The sequence below is a fragment of the Poecilia reticulata genome, chromosome 1, assembly GCF_904066995.2.
Source record: "Poecilia reticulata chromosome 1, P_reticulata-male-v2, whole genome shotgun sequence".
Taxonomy (NCBI): domain Eukaryota; kingdom Metazoa; phylum Chordata; class Actinopteri; order Cyprinodontiformes; family Poeciliidae; genus Poecilia; species Poecilia reticulata.
In genome coordinates, this window is record NC_088830.1 from 16,462,164 (window position 1) to 16,477,715 (window position 15,552).

The 15,552-nt window shown below is 41.0% G+C and overlaps 2 protein-coding genes across 3 annotated transcripts; one reads left to right on the top strand and one right to left on the bottom strand.

Annotated features, from left to right (window-relative positions):
• Positions 1-10: 10 nt before the first annotated feature.
• On the bottom strand, positions 11-9,213 carry clgn (calmegin). Of its 2 annotated transcripts, none has more exons than XM_008407410.3 (15): positions 9,026-9,213; positions 5,947-6,204; positions 5,797-5,870; positions 5,629-5,687; positions 5,337-5,478; positions 5,160-5,241; positions 4,210-4,402; positions 3,917-4,106; positions 2,920-3,033; positions 2,665-2,821; positions 2,375-2,590; positions 2,174-2,290; positions 1,972-2,095; positions 1,738-1,886; positions 11-1,239 (listed from the first exon to the last, which is right to left on the bottom strand). In XM_008407410.3, the coding sequence occupies exons 2-15, from the start codon at positions 6,202-6,204 to the stop codon at positions 1,168-1,170; spliced, it is 1,947 nt and encodes a 648-aa protein (XP_008405632.1). In that variant the 5' UTR covers positions 9,026-9,213; the 3' UTR covers positions 11-1,167. The 2 variants fall into 2 exon arrangements, with proteins under 2 accessions (XP_008405632.1, XP_008405623.1); XM_008407401.3 differs by having other exon boundaries at positions 11-1,242.
• Positions 9,214-9,611: 398 nt separating this feature from the next.
• On the top strand, positions 9,612-15,409 carry exosc9 (exosome component 9). Its single transcript, XM_008407392.3, has 12 exons — positions 9,612-9,917; positions 10,677-10,771; positions 11,348-11,467; positions 11,632-11,734; positions 12,558-12,695; positions 12,789-12,871; positions 13,582-13,714; positions 13,938-14,026; positions 14,527-14,673; positions 14,764-14,951; positions 15,056-15,137; positions 15,237-15,409. Exons 1-12 carry the CDS (start codon positions 9,774-9,776, stop codon positions 15,298-15,300), a joined length of 1,386 nt encoding a protein of 461 aa, XP_008405614.1. The 5' UTR covers positions 9,612-9,773; the 3' UTR covers positions 15,301-15,409.
• The last annotated feature ends 143 nt before the right edge of the window (positions 15,410-15,552 follow it).

The following is a 15,552-nucleotide window of genomic DNA, read 5'->3' on the forward strand; positions in this document are numbered from 1 at the left end:
ATGCATCTGATTTCATTTTGTATTAAATAAGTTTTATTTCCAAGAGCAAATGTACAAGTTGCAAACAAATGTAAACGGGTTAAGTGCCAACATGTGGCTGGAGGGTGAACTACAAAAGCTTTAGACAACGATAAAAAAAAAACACAGATCGATACGTCTCCCAGATCTAATCACCAGCTCAAAGAGGAAAGCACTGCTGCAATGTTTTTTTATTTTTTTTATTTCCTGCCAAGGCGAAGAAATAATGCTACTTTAGCTGCAAGCATTGGCTTTGTCAGTTTTCTATTTTCAATTTAAATATTTCACAGACCTCTGCTCACAGTAAGCACATCAGTGGCACATATTTGTGGAAAGTTTATTCAAGCCTTAAAACACTTTAATATTAAAACCTTTATTCATACCGGTGAGAAACAGTCAAGTCGAAACCAATAAATAAAACAGCGGAGCTAATTTTCAACTCAACAAAAAAAAATAAAAAAATAAAGTAACAGATACTCATTACAAACTAACCAAAATGTAGACTAGCAATGCATTTCATCTGGAATCTTAACTGAGTTGAGATGAATCCGTTAACCTTTGCTCTCAGCTCAGTTTCGAACATTTTTTAAAACAAGAACTTCCTCTTCAAACTTTTCCCCTCAAATCAAGGATTTATGTGAATAACCTCAGAGAGGGCCCCTGCGATATGTGGGAAAAAAAAAAAAGTGATCAGCGCTGTTGGGGCTCTGCTGCTTTCATAAACTGATGGTTTATGAAGAGAGAGAGAGAGAACAGAGGTGGAAGACGCCGACTTTTTGACGACATCGAACAGAATAAGGTTGTGTGGGGGGAAAAAGAAAAATATTTTAAAAAGTATCAATGAAAGCTAGAAGTTGGTGGAGGAAGAAAAGCGTGACCTCCGGGAAGCTCGTCCGACTGAGCGGACGGGGAGGAAGGAGAGGCGCGGGACGGGGTGCGTGGGTCTATGAGGCTGCAAACCTGGGCAGAGTGGGGCGGGTGGAGCTGAGACACAGATGGGGCAGCCAGGTGACTGCAGGCTACCGTCGGAGTTGGAGGAAACGGCGTGCTGCTCCACTCGGGGAGGAGGGAGCAGCTACAACAGAGAAGACCCCTTTCGCCTCCTCCTCCCCCCGTCGAGGAGAAGAGACAGCAGACGTTGGGCTCGCCTCAGTCTTTCCGTACCCTCCTCTTTCTGACGGCTTGTTTGTGGCTCTCTTCAGCGACGTCGCCTCCATCTTTCTGCTGAATGATTTGACAAAAGAGAAGCTGCGGTTGACAAATGAGTCGCTTTCAGTTAACCCAGTGGAAACCGAAGGGCGAGTTTTGTCTTTACTGTGGATCATCCACAGGTAATCTACACTTTTCTCAGTCCTTATCGGTCAAGCTGTAATTGGAGTGCTGAAACTGCAAAGCTCAGATGTTTGCAGGGCTGAAATGCTCGATCAGATTGAAATAGTCGTCAACTGCATTTAGAAATTGGTTCATCTTTAACTGGAGCAAAGACTCAAAAAAAGGCCATTTGCTAAAAAAAACGAGTAGTAATTTAAGATAAAACACCTGCCTGTATATATGTTTTCCCCAGATTCACAAATGGAATTCTATATTATTGCATTTTAAGCAATAAATTGATTAACTTTATCTTAAAAAAGGAATGAAATTATTTGCATCTTCTAATGTAATTCTATTATTGTGTAGTAAAGAAAGATTTACCACAAACAAACAGAACATGACTCTCACCTCATCTCCTAATGTTCTTTCTGGAGTTTTGTTTTCCTCCGATTCTTCTTCCTCTTCCTCCTCCTCCTCCATCTCTTCTTCTTCATTATCAGCCCCCACTTGATTGTCTCCCTGTCCGTCACTCTCCTGCCTCTCCCCTTCTTCTTGTGCTTTAAAAAGAAGAGCGGCGGTGATGATGAGAGTGAAGGACAACGGCGCAGTTGAAGTTGGAACACCGACAGATAATCGTCACACCTGCTGCCGGTTCTCCAGCTCCAGCTTCCTTCTCTTCCTCATCTGCTTCTCCTTCCTCTTCTTCCTCTTCTATGTGAGACTGCGGTTGATCGACCCGTCTGTACACGTAGTCGTCTACTGGTTTCTGGAAATGATAACAGCTGAGTCAAGTAGGACCTGTGAGATGGAGTCGTGTCGGTAAAGATCAGGAGATTCTTGCCACCTTCGGCCAGCAGAAGAGCACAGCCAGTCCGACGGGCAGACCGACTGTCAGGACGTAGATTATCCAAAGCCAGGGTCTCTCCTCCGCTGCCATCATCAGCTGAGAAAATATCCCCGGCTGTTAGGATTAAAAACAAGAGACCGGAGATGAGCCTCGCAAAAACAGGACAGTACACGATCGGCCCAACTGTCCCCCACTGACCTCGTTGGCGCTGGCCACCAGTTTCTTCAGCCCCCAGCTGTCTGAGGCCCAGCGGTCAGCCACCTCCTTGTGAGACGTGATGATGAAGTTGTCGAAGTAAATGTCTGAGGTCATGGACCACAGCTCCAGCCCCAAAGCCTTAAACGGAGTCATCCTGAACGGCTGCAGGTCCTCGAAATATTCCGGGTTCATCATTTTGCGCGGCTTCCAGACTCCCTGCAGAGCGGACGTGGTTTCATGACAGGAACGTCGCAAAAACACGGGCAGTTTATGAGAAGCGTTCCCGTTACCTGATAGTTGGGGTTGTCAATTAGAGGGGCTTTCCACTTGCCCTTGTACTGAGGGTTGTTGATCATCGGCCGCTTCCACTCGCCGCAGCCAGGAGCCGTCTCACAGGATGGGTTAGGAACCTGCGGGGCCTCCCACTCCCCGTCCATCTCCTCGTCCCTGCCCCACCACCCAACCAGCAAACAGCAATCAGACCCAACACATCACTTCGCTTTATTAAACACACATTGTTGGTGCCGGTCGGTTCAAGGACCCACCAGTCTTCTGGTTTCTCTGCATTCGGGTCAGAAACGAACTCTGGCTCATCATCTAGCCATCCTTCTGGCTTCAAGGCATCAGGATCCTCAATCTTTGCAGGAGCATCCTCGTCCCTGGAGGACAAAGAGAAATGCAACAGCAGATTTTTATTTGAGGCTCAGAATGTCCAGAGTGTTTTAGAGACCTTTTATAATCACTGCTTTATAGATGATGTGTAGAAATGTTTATGGCTGAATAATTTCTCTAGCTTGTTAAAGAATGAACTGTTTGGGTTCCAGAAATGTTTACCTCTTGTCATAAAAACTTCTTGTCCTCTGGGCTCTTTTACTTTGGCTCTTGTTTTTATGTTAGATGACAAGGTCCAACTTTTTTATTTCTAAGACTTTTACATGAATATTTCATTATCTGATGGCTGAACACCATCCAGGGCTGGAAACTAAATGTGTTTTCATTAATAGCCTCAAGCATTCCCACCGGGTTTGAGAACTGTGGACTCTGTTTCCAAAGTAGAAAAACCATTTATGAAAAAAATATGTTACTTAACCTTTTGCATGTAGAGTTGGTTGACTTATTTTTTTAATTTTTTCGAAGCACTTTTTTGATTTATGTCTGAAAAGTTTTATATAAATCTACTTTTATTGATCTGTTTTTCTTTCTTAGTTCATTTAAAGATCTTCAACTTTGATTATGTGACATAATTTGATCTACTGCAAATGGGTTCAACAACATTCGGGAAACACAAAAAGAAATCAAAGTGTTTCTTAGATGTTAATGTAAAATTGTAAAAGGTACGTAAAAGTCAAAGGTCTGTCAAGGAACTGTTTTAATCTTTGTGTCATTTGTAATAAATGAAACCAATCTGTATTCTGGATGCAGTTTTGTGGTTGTGTGTTGTATCAGGTTTTTATAACAGCATTTGAGTTGAAAATGTTAATCGTGGCCAGAACATTTGGTGAAACTTCTGCCTGTTGATATTAGAGACAAAAAATGAATCACCAGTCATCAGGCTTCACAGCCTCGGGGTCAGGGATCTTGGCCCTCTCGTCCCAGTCGTCCGGCTTGGAGTCATCTGGATCGTCGATCTCCTTTGGCGGGTTGACAGGAGGCACCATGTCGTACAGCAGGTTGCCACGGCTCACGCTCGACTGATCGATGAACATCTCGTAGCTGTTGTCTGGGTTCAGGACTGAGAGCAGACAAAAGTAAGGAGAGCACACACACACACGCACACACAAAGAACTCCACACAGGATCAAAAAATTAAACGCAGCTCGTCAATCAGCCACGCACCCAGAGTGTAGAGGTGAGTCTTCTTGTCGGTGTAGAACTTCTTCAGATCCACGTCGGCCCTCTTGGCGTGCTTCTCCTCCATCACTTTGTTCAGGGGGTTTTTGTGGCGGAAGATGAAGTGCAGTTTGTAGTCTTCTCCGCATTTGTCAGGTCCAAACATGATGGTGTAGGATGTACGGTCATGGAACTGTTCCTGCATGCGAAGACGAGAAGGAAATCAATACGATCAATAACTTCACTGATTTGGCCACATGTCACTGAAAGCACAAAAACAGTTAGGTTGATGCTACTTGCTCCCGTTTGTCATAACAAAAAAAAAAACAAAAAAAAAAAATGTAAATGGAGAGGGTTGTGTCGTCACTTGCTACCTAATGTTACTGCGGATTGCTGCAAAATATAAGCCTGAAACCTCATATGAAGAACATTTCCCAGAACTTAATAATTGCACCAATTAGGAAAAAATGTCAGCAAAGATCTTGCATCAGTTACAGCACATTATTCTGCTAATTTAACAATACAAGTAATCTCCTGGGGAATGTCAGAAAACCAACAACCCAGCAGCTGCCTAACACATCCCACAGACCTCCGTTAGCAACACAAGGGTTAAAATTCACGAGAAAACAATTAGAAGAAGACAGAAAAAGCATGGCATGGTTAGACAGATGCAACAAGTTTTTTTTTTCTTTAATGAATAAAATGGCATCTTAAAGTTGCATATGAACAAAAGTTTCACACTAATATTTTCTGGCCAGATGAGTCTAAAACTGCTACTAAAAAACCCAAAAGGTGGAAAAAGACACAGTCTGACTCTGTGGAAATATTGAAGTCTTGGGTGGCCGTTATGTTAAGAAATATATCCAATATGAACTGCAAACCAGAACGCATAGAAAATGAAAGTTTCTAAAGTGGTAATGCATAAACTTTAAGGAATATAAAACCCAAATACCAACCAGACTGAGACCGCCAGAGTCAGACAGCAGCTTGATGTACGCTCCACCACAGTCGATACCATCTTGGAAATTCACCTCATACCTGCAATAAAAAAAATAAATAAAAAAAAACTCAACTCTGATATTTATGGGGTTTTTTTCCATTAGAACTTGCATCTTGTTCTCATGTGAACTCACTGGACAACCAGAGGTTCATCCTGGAAGACAAAGGGTTTGTCCAGCATGGCTGCTATGGCGTGGTGTTTGGCTCGGGACTTGAGCACCAGGCCTTGGTCTCCAGGAACCTTGTTCTCCTTTAGCGGCTCCACCATCCACTTTCCTGCAGACAAGACATGAGAGGACAAATAAAATTTAGTCAGAAATAAGAATGGCTTAGACTGTCCTAAATGTCTAAATGGCTTTGAGAGTTGGGGATCTGTGGTGTATAAGAATAAAACACAGTAGGATTAGCAGATAAAAGGCTACAAACCATCATATTTGGCGATTTCATCATCTGCATCCTCCTTCGTTGTTTTTGATGGCTGCCATCTGCCCAGATCAACATCCAAAAAAAAACTTTTAGGTATGGAAAACCGTACAGACCCCAGCTAACAGCGAGGGCCAATCCACCAGAGTTGCCATTAAAACCTAATTTTACCTGTCCAGTGATCCATCGTCAAAGGTTTCTGCAAAGTACACATCTCCGGTGGGAACGGGAGTCTTGTATGTTACCTGGATTATAATGTCATAATTTAAGATCAAAGGTTTAAAATCCAGACATGCACTTAACGTTGGATCTGTTCCCGACCTGGAAGGTGACATTGGTGTCAGTTTCAGACTTTTCATCTCCGTCCTTATCCTCATCAAACTGCTCTTCATCCGTCACCATCGCCTCCTCCTCTTCGTCGTCCGCCATCAGAACCTGCATTTCCTCGTCGTCAAGGCGCATGTCGCCATCTCCGTCCAGAACGTCCGCCTCGGAAGGCTCGTCGCTGGACGCCATGGCCGCCACGGCCAGCGAGGACAGGAACAGCAGCCGCCACACCCAGCCTCCACCTAGTTTCATCTGAGGCGGACAGGAGGAGAGCAGAACGGTTGAAAGGGAGAGAGGGGAGGAAAGATAAAGGTGAACGAGGAGCGACGGGCAGAGGTCGGACACTTTTCCCCGCAGTAAAATTCTAACACTTTTCAAGCATTTTCGAACTTTTCCAGCATTACACCTTGAACTTAAAAGCAATACAAATGAACTAAAAAAAAGACAGTTTCAACTCAATGTTATACGATGTCATATATTACTGTTATTAATAATGTCTTCCACATGGTACGACACTGCCAACATAAACTAAAATACAACAAAATTGTATGTTTTGAAATGTTTCTCTCACACACACCCTACACACTTGACTGGTCCAAAAACCAAACACTAATTTAAAAAAAGAAGAATCCTTCAATTTTGATAACATACAATGAGCCTTTGTTTCAATTAAACAGATCAATAAGTCATTGGGCCATTCGGAATAATAAATATTCAAAAATAAAATAAAATAAAAAAATGTTCTCGCCAGGCTTTCTGGGATTTAGCAAGTAGTGATAATTTGGTAATTCTAAGTAACCAACAACAACAAAAGTTTAGACTGACCTAACAGTGAGAAAAAAAAGTGTCTTCCTCTTTATTAGGTGCATGAAAATATCTGGTTTCAAACGTCAATAATGTTTTTCAGATTTAGGCTTTGAATCAAATGTTAGATTGCACTTTATTACAAAACTGGACGGTTTGAATATCAAGCACTTTCAATGAGTTTATTAAGCACATTCCAAACCTTGAAAACAAGTATTATGTAATTCAAACATTTTCAAGGATTTCAAGCACCTGTACGAACCCTGAACACGGTGAACAAAGGGGCTGGAGATGTTGGATGATGAATGACACGGATTTTATTTATGGAGAGGTGTTCATGTCGTGTCGGTGATAAAAATAGAGAACACAAGTACATAAAATAATGGAAGAGTGAGTGGATGAGACGCAGAGGTCAAGTCTCGTATCTGTATAATGCACCTTAATTATTACTTTGAAAGATCCATACAAGAGTCAACTCTTCTGTAAAAAGCTGACAATAAGCTAAAGAACGAAACTCTCGAAGAAACCATAAAAAAAATCTGTGGCCAACTGCAGTTTACCTCATCTAGACTTCTGATTTCATGACTGTATAACTGCAGAGCTACATGCATTGAAACACAATGAGAAAAATCTGCTCAATATTGCCTCCGAGAGACCTATAATAACATATCTGTAGCTTCATCTGGATCAGCTCAGCCTGGGTCTGTTTTGTTGCAAAGCAGGAAATTAAAATCCTCTCTGTAGATGCAGGCAAAAAGCACCATGCTTTCCCTGATACACCATATTTTTCATTGTGATGCTTATCTGTTTGTTTTTTCCACAAATGAGGAGCCTGTTGGGAACTCACCTCCATCAGGCTCAGTTTGCACCAAAGTGCTACACTGAATAACTACAGAGGATGTTCATAAAAACCGTGGAAACCCAAGATTAAGACTGGATTTTATGCGACTAGATTGTATGATTGTATGGATGGATGGATAGATTGTATGTGAATAGGGAATAAAGTAAAATATATAACTGGAAAATTAAACTTGAGTTCAGGATAAGCTGAAGAAAAATTGAGAGTTGGAAAAGACGGGATGATTTAGGTCTTAGAATCTTCCTGACAGGTAGAGATTAACCAATATGACAAGCTGTTTTTAACTTTTAATTATCAAACTGGGGATACACTCATTGTATCCTGTCTTCTATTCACAAATTATTTCTTCTCATGCAAAATCTTTAATTTTTTTTTTTTTTAGGTTTTCAAACTACATTTCAAAAATTTCTCTGTGCATATTGGCAAACTAAGGCTTTACTGTATTTACATTAAAATGTGTAATAGCTTTTTATCTAAAACAGAAAAACAACATTCATTCTCATTGTAGCCAAATACGCAATCTTGTTATACTCCTAGTATTACTCTCTGAAAAGCAGGACAACTTTTTTTTCCCTTTTTTTTGTACAAGTTTGAGGTTTTATAGTGAAGCAGAAAGTGGCTTAAACAGAAAAAAAACAAATGGGAAATGGCTGTACTGGAAATTTGACCATAAACAGGCAACAGCAGAAAAGAAGTTTGAAAGTCTAGAGAAAAACATAAAAACTACAAGACAAAATATAAAGTCAAAGGGGATGATTCAAGACTTTTGTTTAGACCTAAATCTGAAATGTCATGCATAAAATCTGCACTGATTTAATTTAGGTAATCAATTTAATCAGATGATCTACAGGTGTTTTAACCTTATGGAGTACACAAAAAGACATATCATCCTTCCAGCTGATTTTACTAGAACAATCTAAACATCTGTCCGACGTCGCTGATGATAAACAGTCGTCCATTTTTATTCATTCGTTATAAAACGCTTTGCAGATTTCTTTTACAGTTACAGCATCACAGGCAGCGATAAAACACAGACAACAGAACGTGGCTGTGGAGCCAACATGGCGGCCACAGAGGACCGCAGTGGCCCAAACGGTTTTAGGATGAGCGGCTGTGTCCGCAGCACCTGCTCCGCTGCCTGATGCTAACAGCGCGGAGCGCCACTCACAGACAGCAGACCTTAGCAAAACATGGGCTTAGCAGATCAAACTAATGAGCTCAGACAGGCAGCACCATAATCAAACACGCGCTGGCGTTCAATAAGAAAGCTGCGATATTTTAATTCGAAGCAAAACGGGTTTGTTTTTGCAGTAAAAAAAAAAATGAATGAATAGTAGCTACTAGCTGGCTAACTTAGCATTAATGTCGCATTATAAGGGATGTAGAGGCTCATTCAGACCAAACACTTACCTTATGAGGTGTTGTAACCGCAGCCTCTAGAAAAAAAAATCTTTGAAGTCTGCCTCTGTGTCAGAATCTTGTGCTGTTATCCTCCTTCAGGTTTGGCGAGGAACAATTACGGGGTAAAAAAGATATCTGAGAGAGCGTGAGTGACAGCTTGGTCCGAATAACGGTGATTCCAGGCTAACTGAAGTGATGCGTTCATGGACAAGCGAAAACAGCGCCTGTTGATAGTAAGCGCGCTAAAGCTAAATTGTTATTACACCAAAAGAGCAAAAAGCTCGGTGTTTGGTAGCATTTGTTTTTTTTTCTGTGGACGTACACAACCTTGGTCTAAGCATCTTGAATTTAGATGCTTATTTTATGTGTAATGAAGGTCAGGGGCCGTACAGAAATGTGAATCTGAATAGAATAAAATAAGCTTACTTGGTGTCTTTAGTTTTAAATCTAGGCTTTATCGTGATTAAATTTTCTCCCAAAAATAAAACCTTTTGCCCTGCATTTCGAGAGAAGACTATTGTAGAGGTTGGACATCCCACGTTTCCTGCTTACATTGAAAGCAGCATATGTCGTAAAATGAAATTAGCTTTATTTGGTGTTTGGGTTAGTGAATGTGGACTATGTTCGGCTCAATACTCAGTTGAATACTCAGTTGGAAGTGCTACACTAGCACCAAGGATCAAACGTTTTAGTTCAGTTGATATATTTTGTGTTTAGTCTGTCGAGCTTTAGTGCCGTAAATCGTGCTTTCTCGCGCATGCTCGCAACGTGTAAACACAGACGGCATGGTTTCCTGAGAAGTGATATAAAAGAATATACCAGAGAAACCGTCAGCATGAAGGATACACCGCTCTCCAACTGCGAGCGGGACTTTATACTGAAGGCCATCGAGGAGAAGAAGGTGTTTATTGTAATCCTTTTATTTCGTTTATCCACGAAGCCAGAAAACAGTCTGACCGCAATTTTCCGCCATCATTTTGCAACTAGCACAGGAATCAAATTGAAAAACATCCAGATTGTGGTATAATTTCCTCACATGTTTTATGTTGAAGTGATGAGGGCACATACGTGTATTTAGTTGAGTGGTTTGTGAGAATGGCAGAATAGGTCATTTTTGACTTACAATCTCAAAAAGTAAAGTGGTTATTAACTACTTTGGTGAAATAGCAAAAAAAAAAAAAAAATTACCCTAACTAGAATATAATTTTTCAGGAATACTAGGCAGTATGTGCTCTTGGTGTTTTCTGAAGATAGGATGGCGTCGGGAGTCTTGCCACTAAAACAAACATCTAAACTATCCGTGCATATTGATTTCCATTTGTATATCTTTAAGTCCCCTTGTCAAGAAATGTCCTTTCTTATTTGTCTTGCTCACTAAATATGATATTTTAGGAAGGTGAGAAGACATAGAACAGGAGTAAACTGTTCTGCCCAAAAAGAGGCTTTTATTTAATTTTGGATTGAATGTTATAAATATATACAGTAGTGTTTGGTCTATAATTTATTGTAACAATGCATCTTGACTGAAAACCTCATACAGTCTGGAATTTGTTTAAACAGTATGTCAGCGGTATTTTGGTAAGAAAAATACCAGCGACCCAGATTAGATACCAGTGCTATAACACGTACAATTTAATCTCTCTGCTGTCTCTTCCTGCAGCGCCTGGATGGGCGACAGACGTATGATTACAGGAAAATAAAAATCACTTTTGGGACTGACTATGGATGCTGCTTTGTGGATTTGGGACAAACCAGGTGAGTGTGTGTGGTCAGTACTAGAACCAGGAACCAAAGCAAACCAGTTTGAGCTCAGGAAAATGCGTAGGCCCGCTACTATCGTGTTATCGGTTTGGTCCAGACTTTCCCACTGTCTTTGGAGCCAATCCATCATGATGGACTTCAGAAGGCAAAAGCAAAAATACAATCCAAATTGTCAAAATTTAAAAAAATAATCTTGTTACATTCAGAATGCCTATTACTGTATCAATTCCAGCTTGATTCCTTTTGCTCTTGTTGGAAACTATGGTTACCTTCTGTTTACAATCATCAAATCACGTATGTTTTCTCTTACACTTCATTTGTACAGCTAAAATAATCTTTTCTATATTTTCTTCAAGTTTAAAATTCCCCCTTTTGTCACTGCGACTGGAAATTGTTTCCTTTATGTAGTTCTGTGTTTACGTTACAAAGAAGATTAGATTTCAGCCTCTAGATTTGCCAAGCTGGCAGAGACACACCCCAGCAGACTTTTCAGCTATAAATTTCATCAAAAGGTGGTTTTACACACTATTGACTTGGTTTGTGATTGAGTTATGTGTCTCTGCTTCTCAGGGTCATGGCCCAGGTGTCATGTGAACTGGTGGTGCCAAAGGAAAGTCGTCCGAACGAGGGAATCATGTTCTTCAACCTGGAACTGTCGCCGATGGCGTCCCCGGCTTTTGAGCAGGGAAGGTGAGGCCAGACAGAGGATTCGGCTTACTCTGCGAACAGATTGGACTCGCGGCGTAGCTTTTCCATCCCCTCTTGTTTACCCTCTGCGTTCCATTACGCCTTAACGAGTTTAGTCGGCCTGCTGGAGCAGAAAATCATTTGTGGGATTTTTGTCCTCCCCGCAGACAGTCGGAGCTGTCGGTGAAGCTGAACAGACAGCTGGAGAGATGCCTGAGGAACTCCAAGTGCATTGATACAGAGTCCCTGTGTGTGGTGTCTGGAGAAAAGGTGATGCACACGGCGAGACACACACACTTCCTAAGCTGAAACACAACACTTTCAATTAAACTGCTCACATCCCAGCTGAGGAGGCAGGAACAGCATTTTCTTTTTATTTATTTTGGTGAAACTTCATACATTTTTAGGCTTCATGTTTATTTTTAAAAAACCTTACTAGTTTGCGGCTATTTTCACATTCACTTCGCTCAGTTGACAGCCCGGTTATTGACCTCCTTGATAAAAATGTACTAAAAACCAACTGAAACAATTTTCCATAGACCGAAACAGACCGAGACACAGATGGGCGTCATCTTCTGCTAAAGACAAGTTTCCCAACTTGTATGAATACAGAACACCACGAACTCTTTGAAATTTTGTGAGAGATACATAAGCATTTAGAGAATGTAGAGCGCACTAGAGATTGTGCAAAGCGGTGTAAGTAAAGACCCCTCTCTCTGTCTTCTACAACTGTGTGAAATGTTAAAGCAGACATTAAATGAGCCTTCTTTAAACTTCTGAATGGCAATATTCAAGTTTACCCACAAGGTGGCACTGTCTCCATTGTGTGTTTTTTGAAACCTTGACAGCAGCGATGACCACAGCTGGGTCTCAAGGGCTTGTGTGCTAAGTATTTTAGACGTCAGTCTGTGTCAACACACCTGAGTCAAACACCTTGGCTTTTATTCGGAAGGGAACTTAATAAGGTCCAGTTGTGCGCAGTCACAGACCAGCTGGCCAGGCGGAGCTGTTAAAATGTTTGACGCGAGCCCCTACACAGGGCCTGCGAAGCGACTAGAAAGAGCCGTGTATTCTGTGCGACCATGATTTTCAGGTGTGGCAGATCAGAGTAGACGTCCACACGCTGAACAACGACGGGAACCTGATGGATGCCGCCAGCGTGGCCGCCATCGGCGCTCTGTGCCACTTCAGACGACCCGACGTCAGCATCCAGGGAGAGGAGGTCACGGTGGTGAGTCAACCGGGTCCATCGAGGAGAGGCTTTATAGTCAGATGTCGTCGTCACATCGTTTTTTTTTTTTCTTCTTCTTCTTCCTGTCTGCAGTACAGTCCAGAGGAGAGAGACCCCATTCCTCTGAGTATCTACCACATGCCCATCAGCGTCAGCTTCGCCTTCTTCCAGCAGGGGTGAGGACTCACTTTATGTGTCCATTTCTGTATTTAGAGTATCAGAAATAAATCCATACACAGTTAGCTTGCTGCTTCAGAGAGATGCGCCAAAATACTGATTTGTACTATTTAATAATAATCAAATTTACTATGGATTTGAAGTTTACATCAGCAGTTTTTATGTTTCAAAAAGTGCATGTTTTTTTTTTTAGTCTCTATTGAGTTATGTGGTTTTTTGTTGTTCTTGTTGTTTATGGCAAATTCATTTCCAAGTAACTTAAATTCTAAAAAGCTAAAAAGTTTGGTTCCGCACGTTAACCTGATGATTAAATATGTATTATGTCAGTGTATATGTTGTAAAGCATTGATTATGGAAAACATAAATGAGGAAAAAATACAGCGTAGAAACTTTTCCCCCACAGATTAAAAATTAATTAAAAAATCTTATTCTGGTTGAATAATAAAACATAAAAAAGCTTTTATTATATAATCTGTTAAACTTTGTTGAAATTTTTATATTGGAATGAAACACACACATATTTTCCAGCTGGAAATAATTCTAAACATTCTCCACCTATATGTAATTTTTAGTGATTTTCACAGATTGCTGCGAAAGCGACTCTAATTGATCCGTAATAACTGATCTTTCTGAGGGTGTTGCCGCCTTATTACGTAATACAAAGAAGTTAAATTGGAGTCCCGCCGTGTGAATGCTGTCCTCTCTGCAGAACCTTCCTGCTGGTCGACCCGTGTGAGCGGGAGGAGCGAGTGATGGACGGCCTGCTGATGATCGCCATGAACAAACACAGAGAGATCTGCTCCATTCAGTCCAGCGGGGGCATCATGCTGCTGAGAGAGCAGGCGAGCAGACGAGAACGCTGCGGTTCCTCCTCCAGTCTGAACTTTAGTCGTTTACGTTTTAATGCTTCGAAGGGTTTGCACAGTGCTCATCCAGCCAGTTTCATTCAGGGTTGTTAAAGAAAGCTATCAAATTAAGTAGAAAAGCTGTGATTATTTCTGCATCGTATGCCATTGATTTTTTTTGACATGTTATTTTAATATTTTTTTTCCTCCGTTGCTGAAGGTGATGAGATGCAGTAAAATAGCCAGCGTCAAGGTGTCTGAGATCACGGAGCTCATCAACAAAGCTCTGCTAAACGACAAGGCTGCCAGGTGAGCTGTTGGGGTTGCGATATATTTAGTTTGAGAGCCGTGGACTCCGGTTAGACGTTGGAACAAATTACTAGATTTTCCTTTGGTTTCAACAGGAACAAATGTTGACACATGCAAACAATAAATTAAATCCATATGTATTGAGGGGTTGCTCTGAATGTAGTATTTCTTTAAGCTAACTTTAAATTCCAGCCAGTTCATAGTAACTTCTCATAATTCACAGATGTAACACAACAAAGAAAAATACAAGTAATTTAGAAATTCTTTCAATTGTTGATTTATTACTTTGTGATTACTTTGCATATTTTGTCAAATGAAGTGTTTTATACGACGTGGACTCGACTCACTGCTTGTGTATCGTGACTTTAGATTTGACTTGAGACAGAGGTGGAAAGACCTGAAACTTGCATGTGATTTGAAAAACGGTGACTTGGTCCCAGCTCTGAAAAAATCCTTGGAGGTAATTGTGTCAGTGTCTTTGTGTTTTTGTAATTCCCCAGGAAAGCAGGTGGGCGGTGCGGTTTTGCGGAGTCCATGCCTCAGGAGCGAATCACGGCTCTGAAAACGGACCAGACAGCCGTGGAGATGACCGATGTCGGTGAAACAGCCAGTAGCATTGTCCAGACAGCAGAAGCCCCACCTCAAACGTATCCTGAACTGATCTTAAATAAGAACAAAGGAAGACTTGAGAGTCGTATGTATTTTTTTTAGTTAGCTTCTTTAACCCCATTCATCAGGGTGCCATCCCCGTCGGTGCCAGTCCCAGGGGTCGGACAGGTAGGGGAGGTACTGCGCAACACCTGGGGCCTGGAAGAAGAAGAGGAGGAGGAGGAGGAGGATGGTGGGGAGAGCAGTGGAGGGGACAGTGTGGAGGAAGTGACGAAGATGGATGTGGAACAGCATCAAGGAGACAAGAGCAGAACAGGTTTGCTTATTATTGCGTGAAAGTCATAAAAAAGTTGTTTATAAAATACTTCTTTTGTCACAAGTAAATGTTTCAGATCATGTAATAGATTTTTTTTCTTTTAGTGGATGTTGTGGAGATATTAGATAGTGATGAAGAGGAGGACGAAGTGGTCATCCTTTATCCTGAGACAACAAAAAAACCTAAGTAAGTGCGCTTAATCTTCCTTGTTAGAGTTGAGAAAGTAAACAAATTGCTTCAAATGCTGATTTCACTTTCTTTTTTTTTTTTTCTTTTTTTTTTTAGAAATACGGCATCCAGTTCTGGCCAGAAGGGGGCAGGAACATCCAGGAAACAGAAGAAAAAATGATTCGCCTAGTAGTTGATCTGACAGCATCGTAAATTAAAAAAAATAAGTAAAATGACATTGGAGTGTAATGAAAATGTAACATTGCACAAATAAATATGTTTTTACATCATTTGGGTTACGTCCAAGGGTTTATTAATCAGACATTTATATATTTTTTTATTCATCGTATGGGTTAAAACAAAAGAAAAACATGTTGATGAATGGACACAGGACAATACCAGCATTATTTCACGAATGTATATAGATAGACAA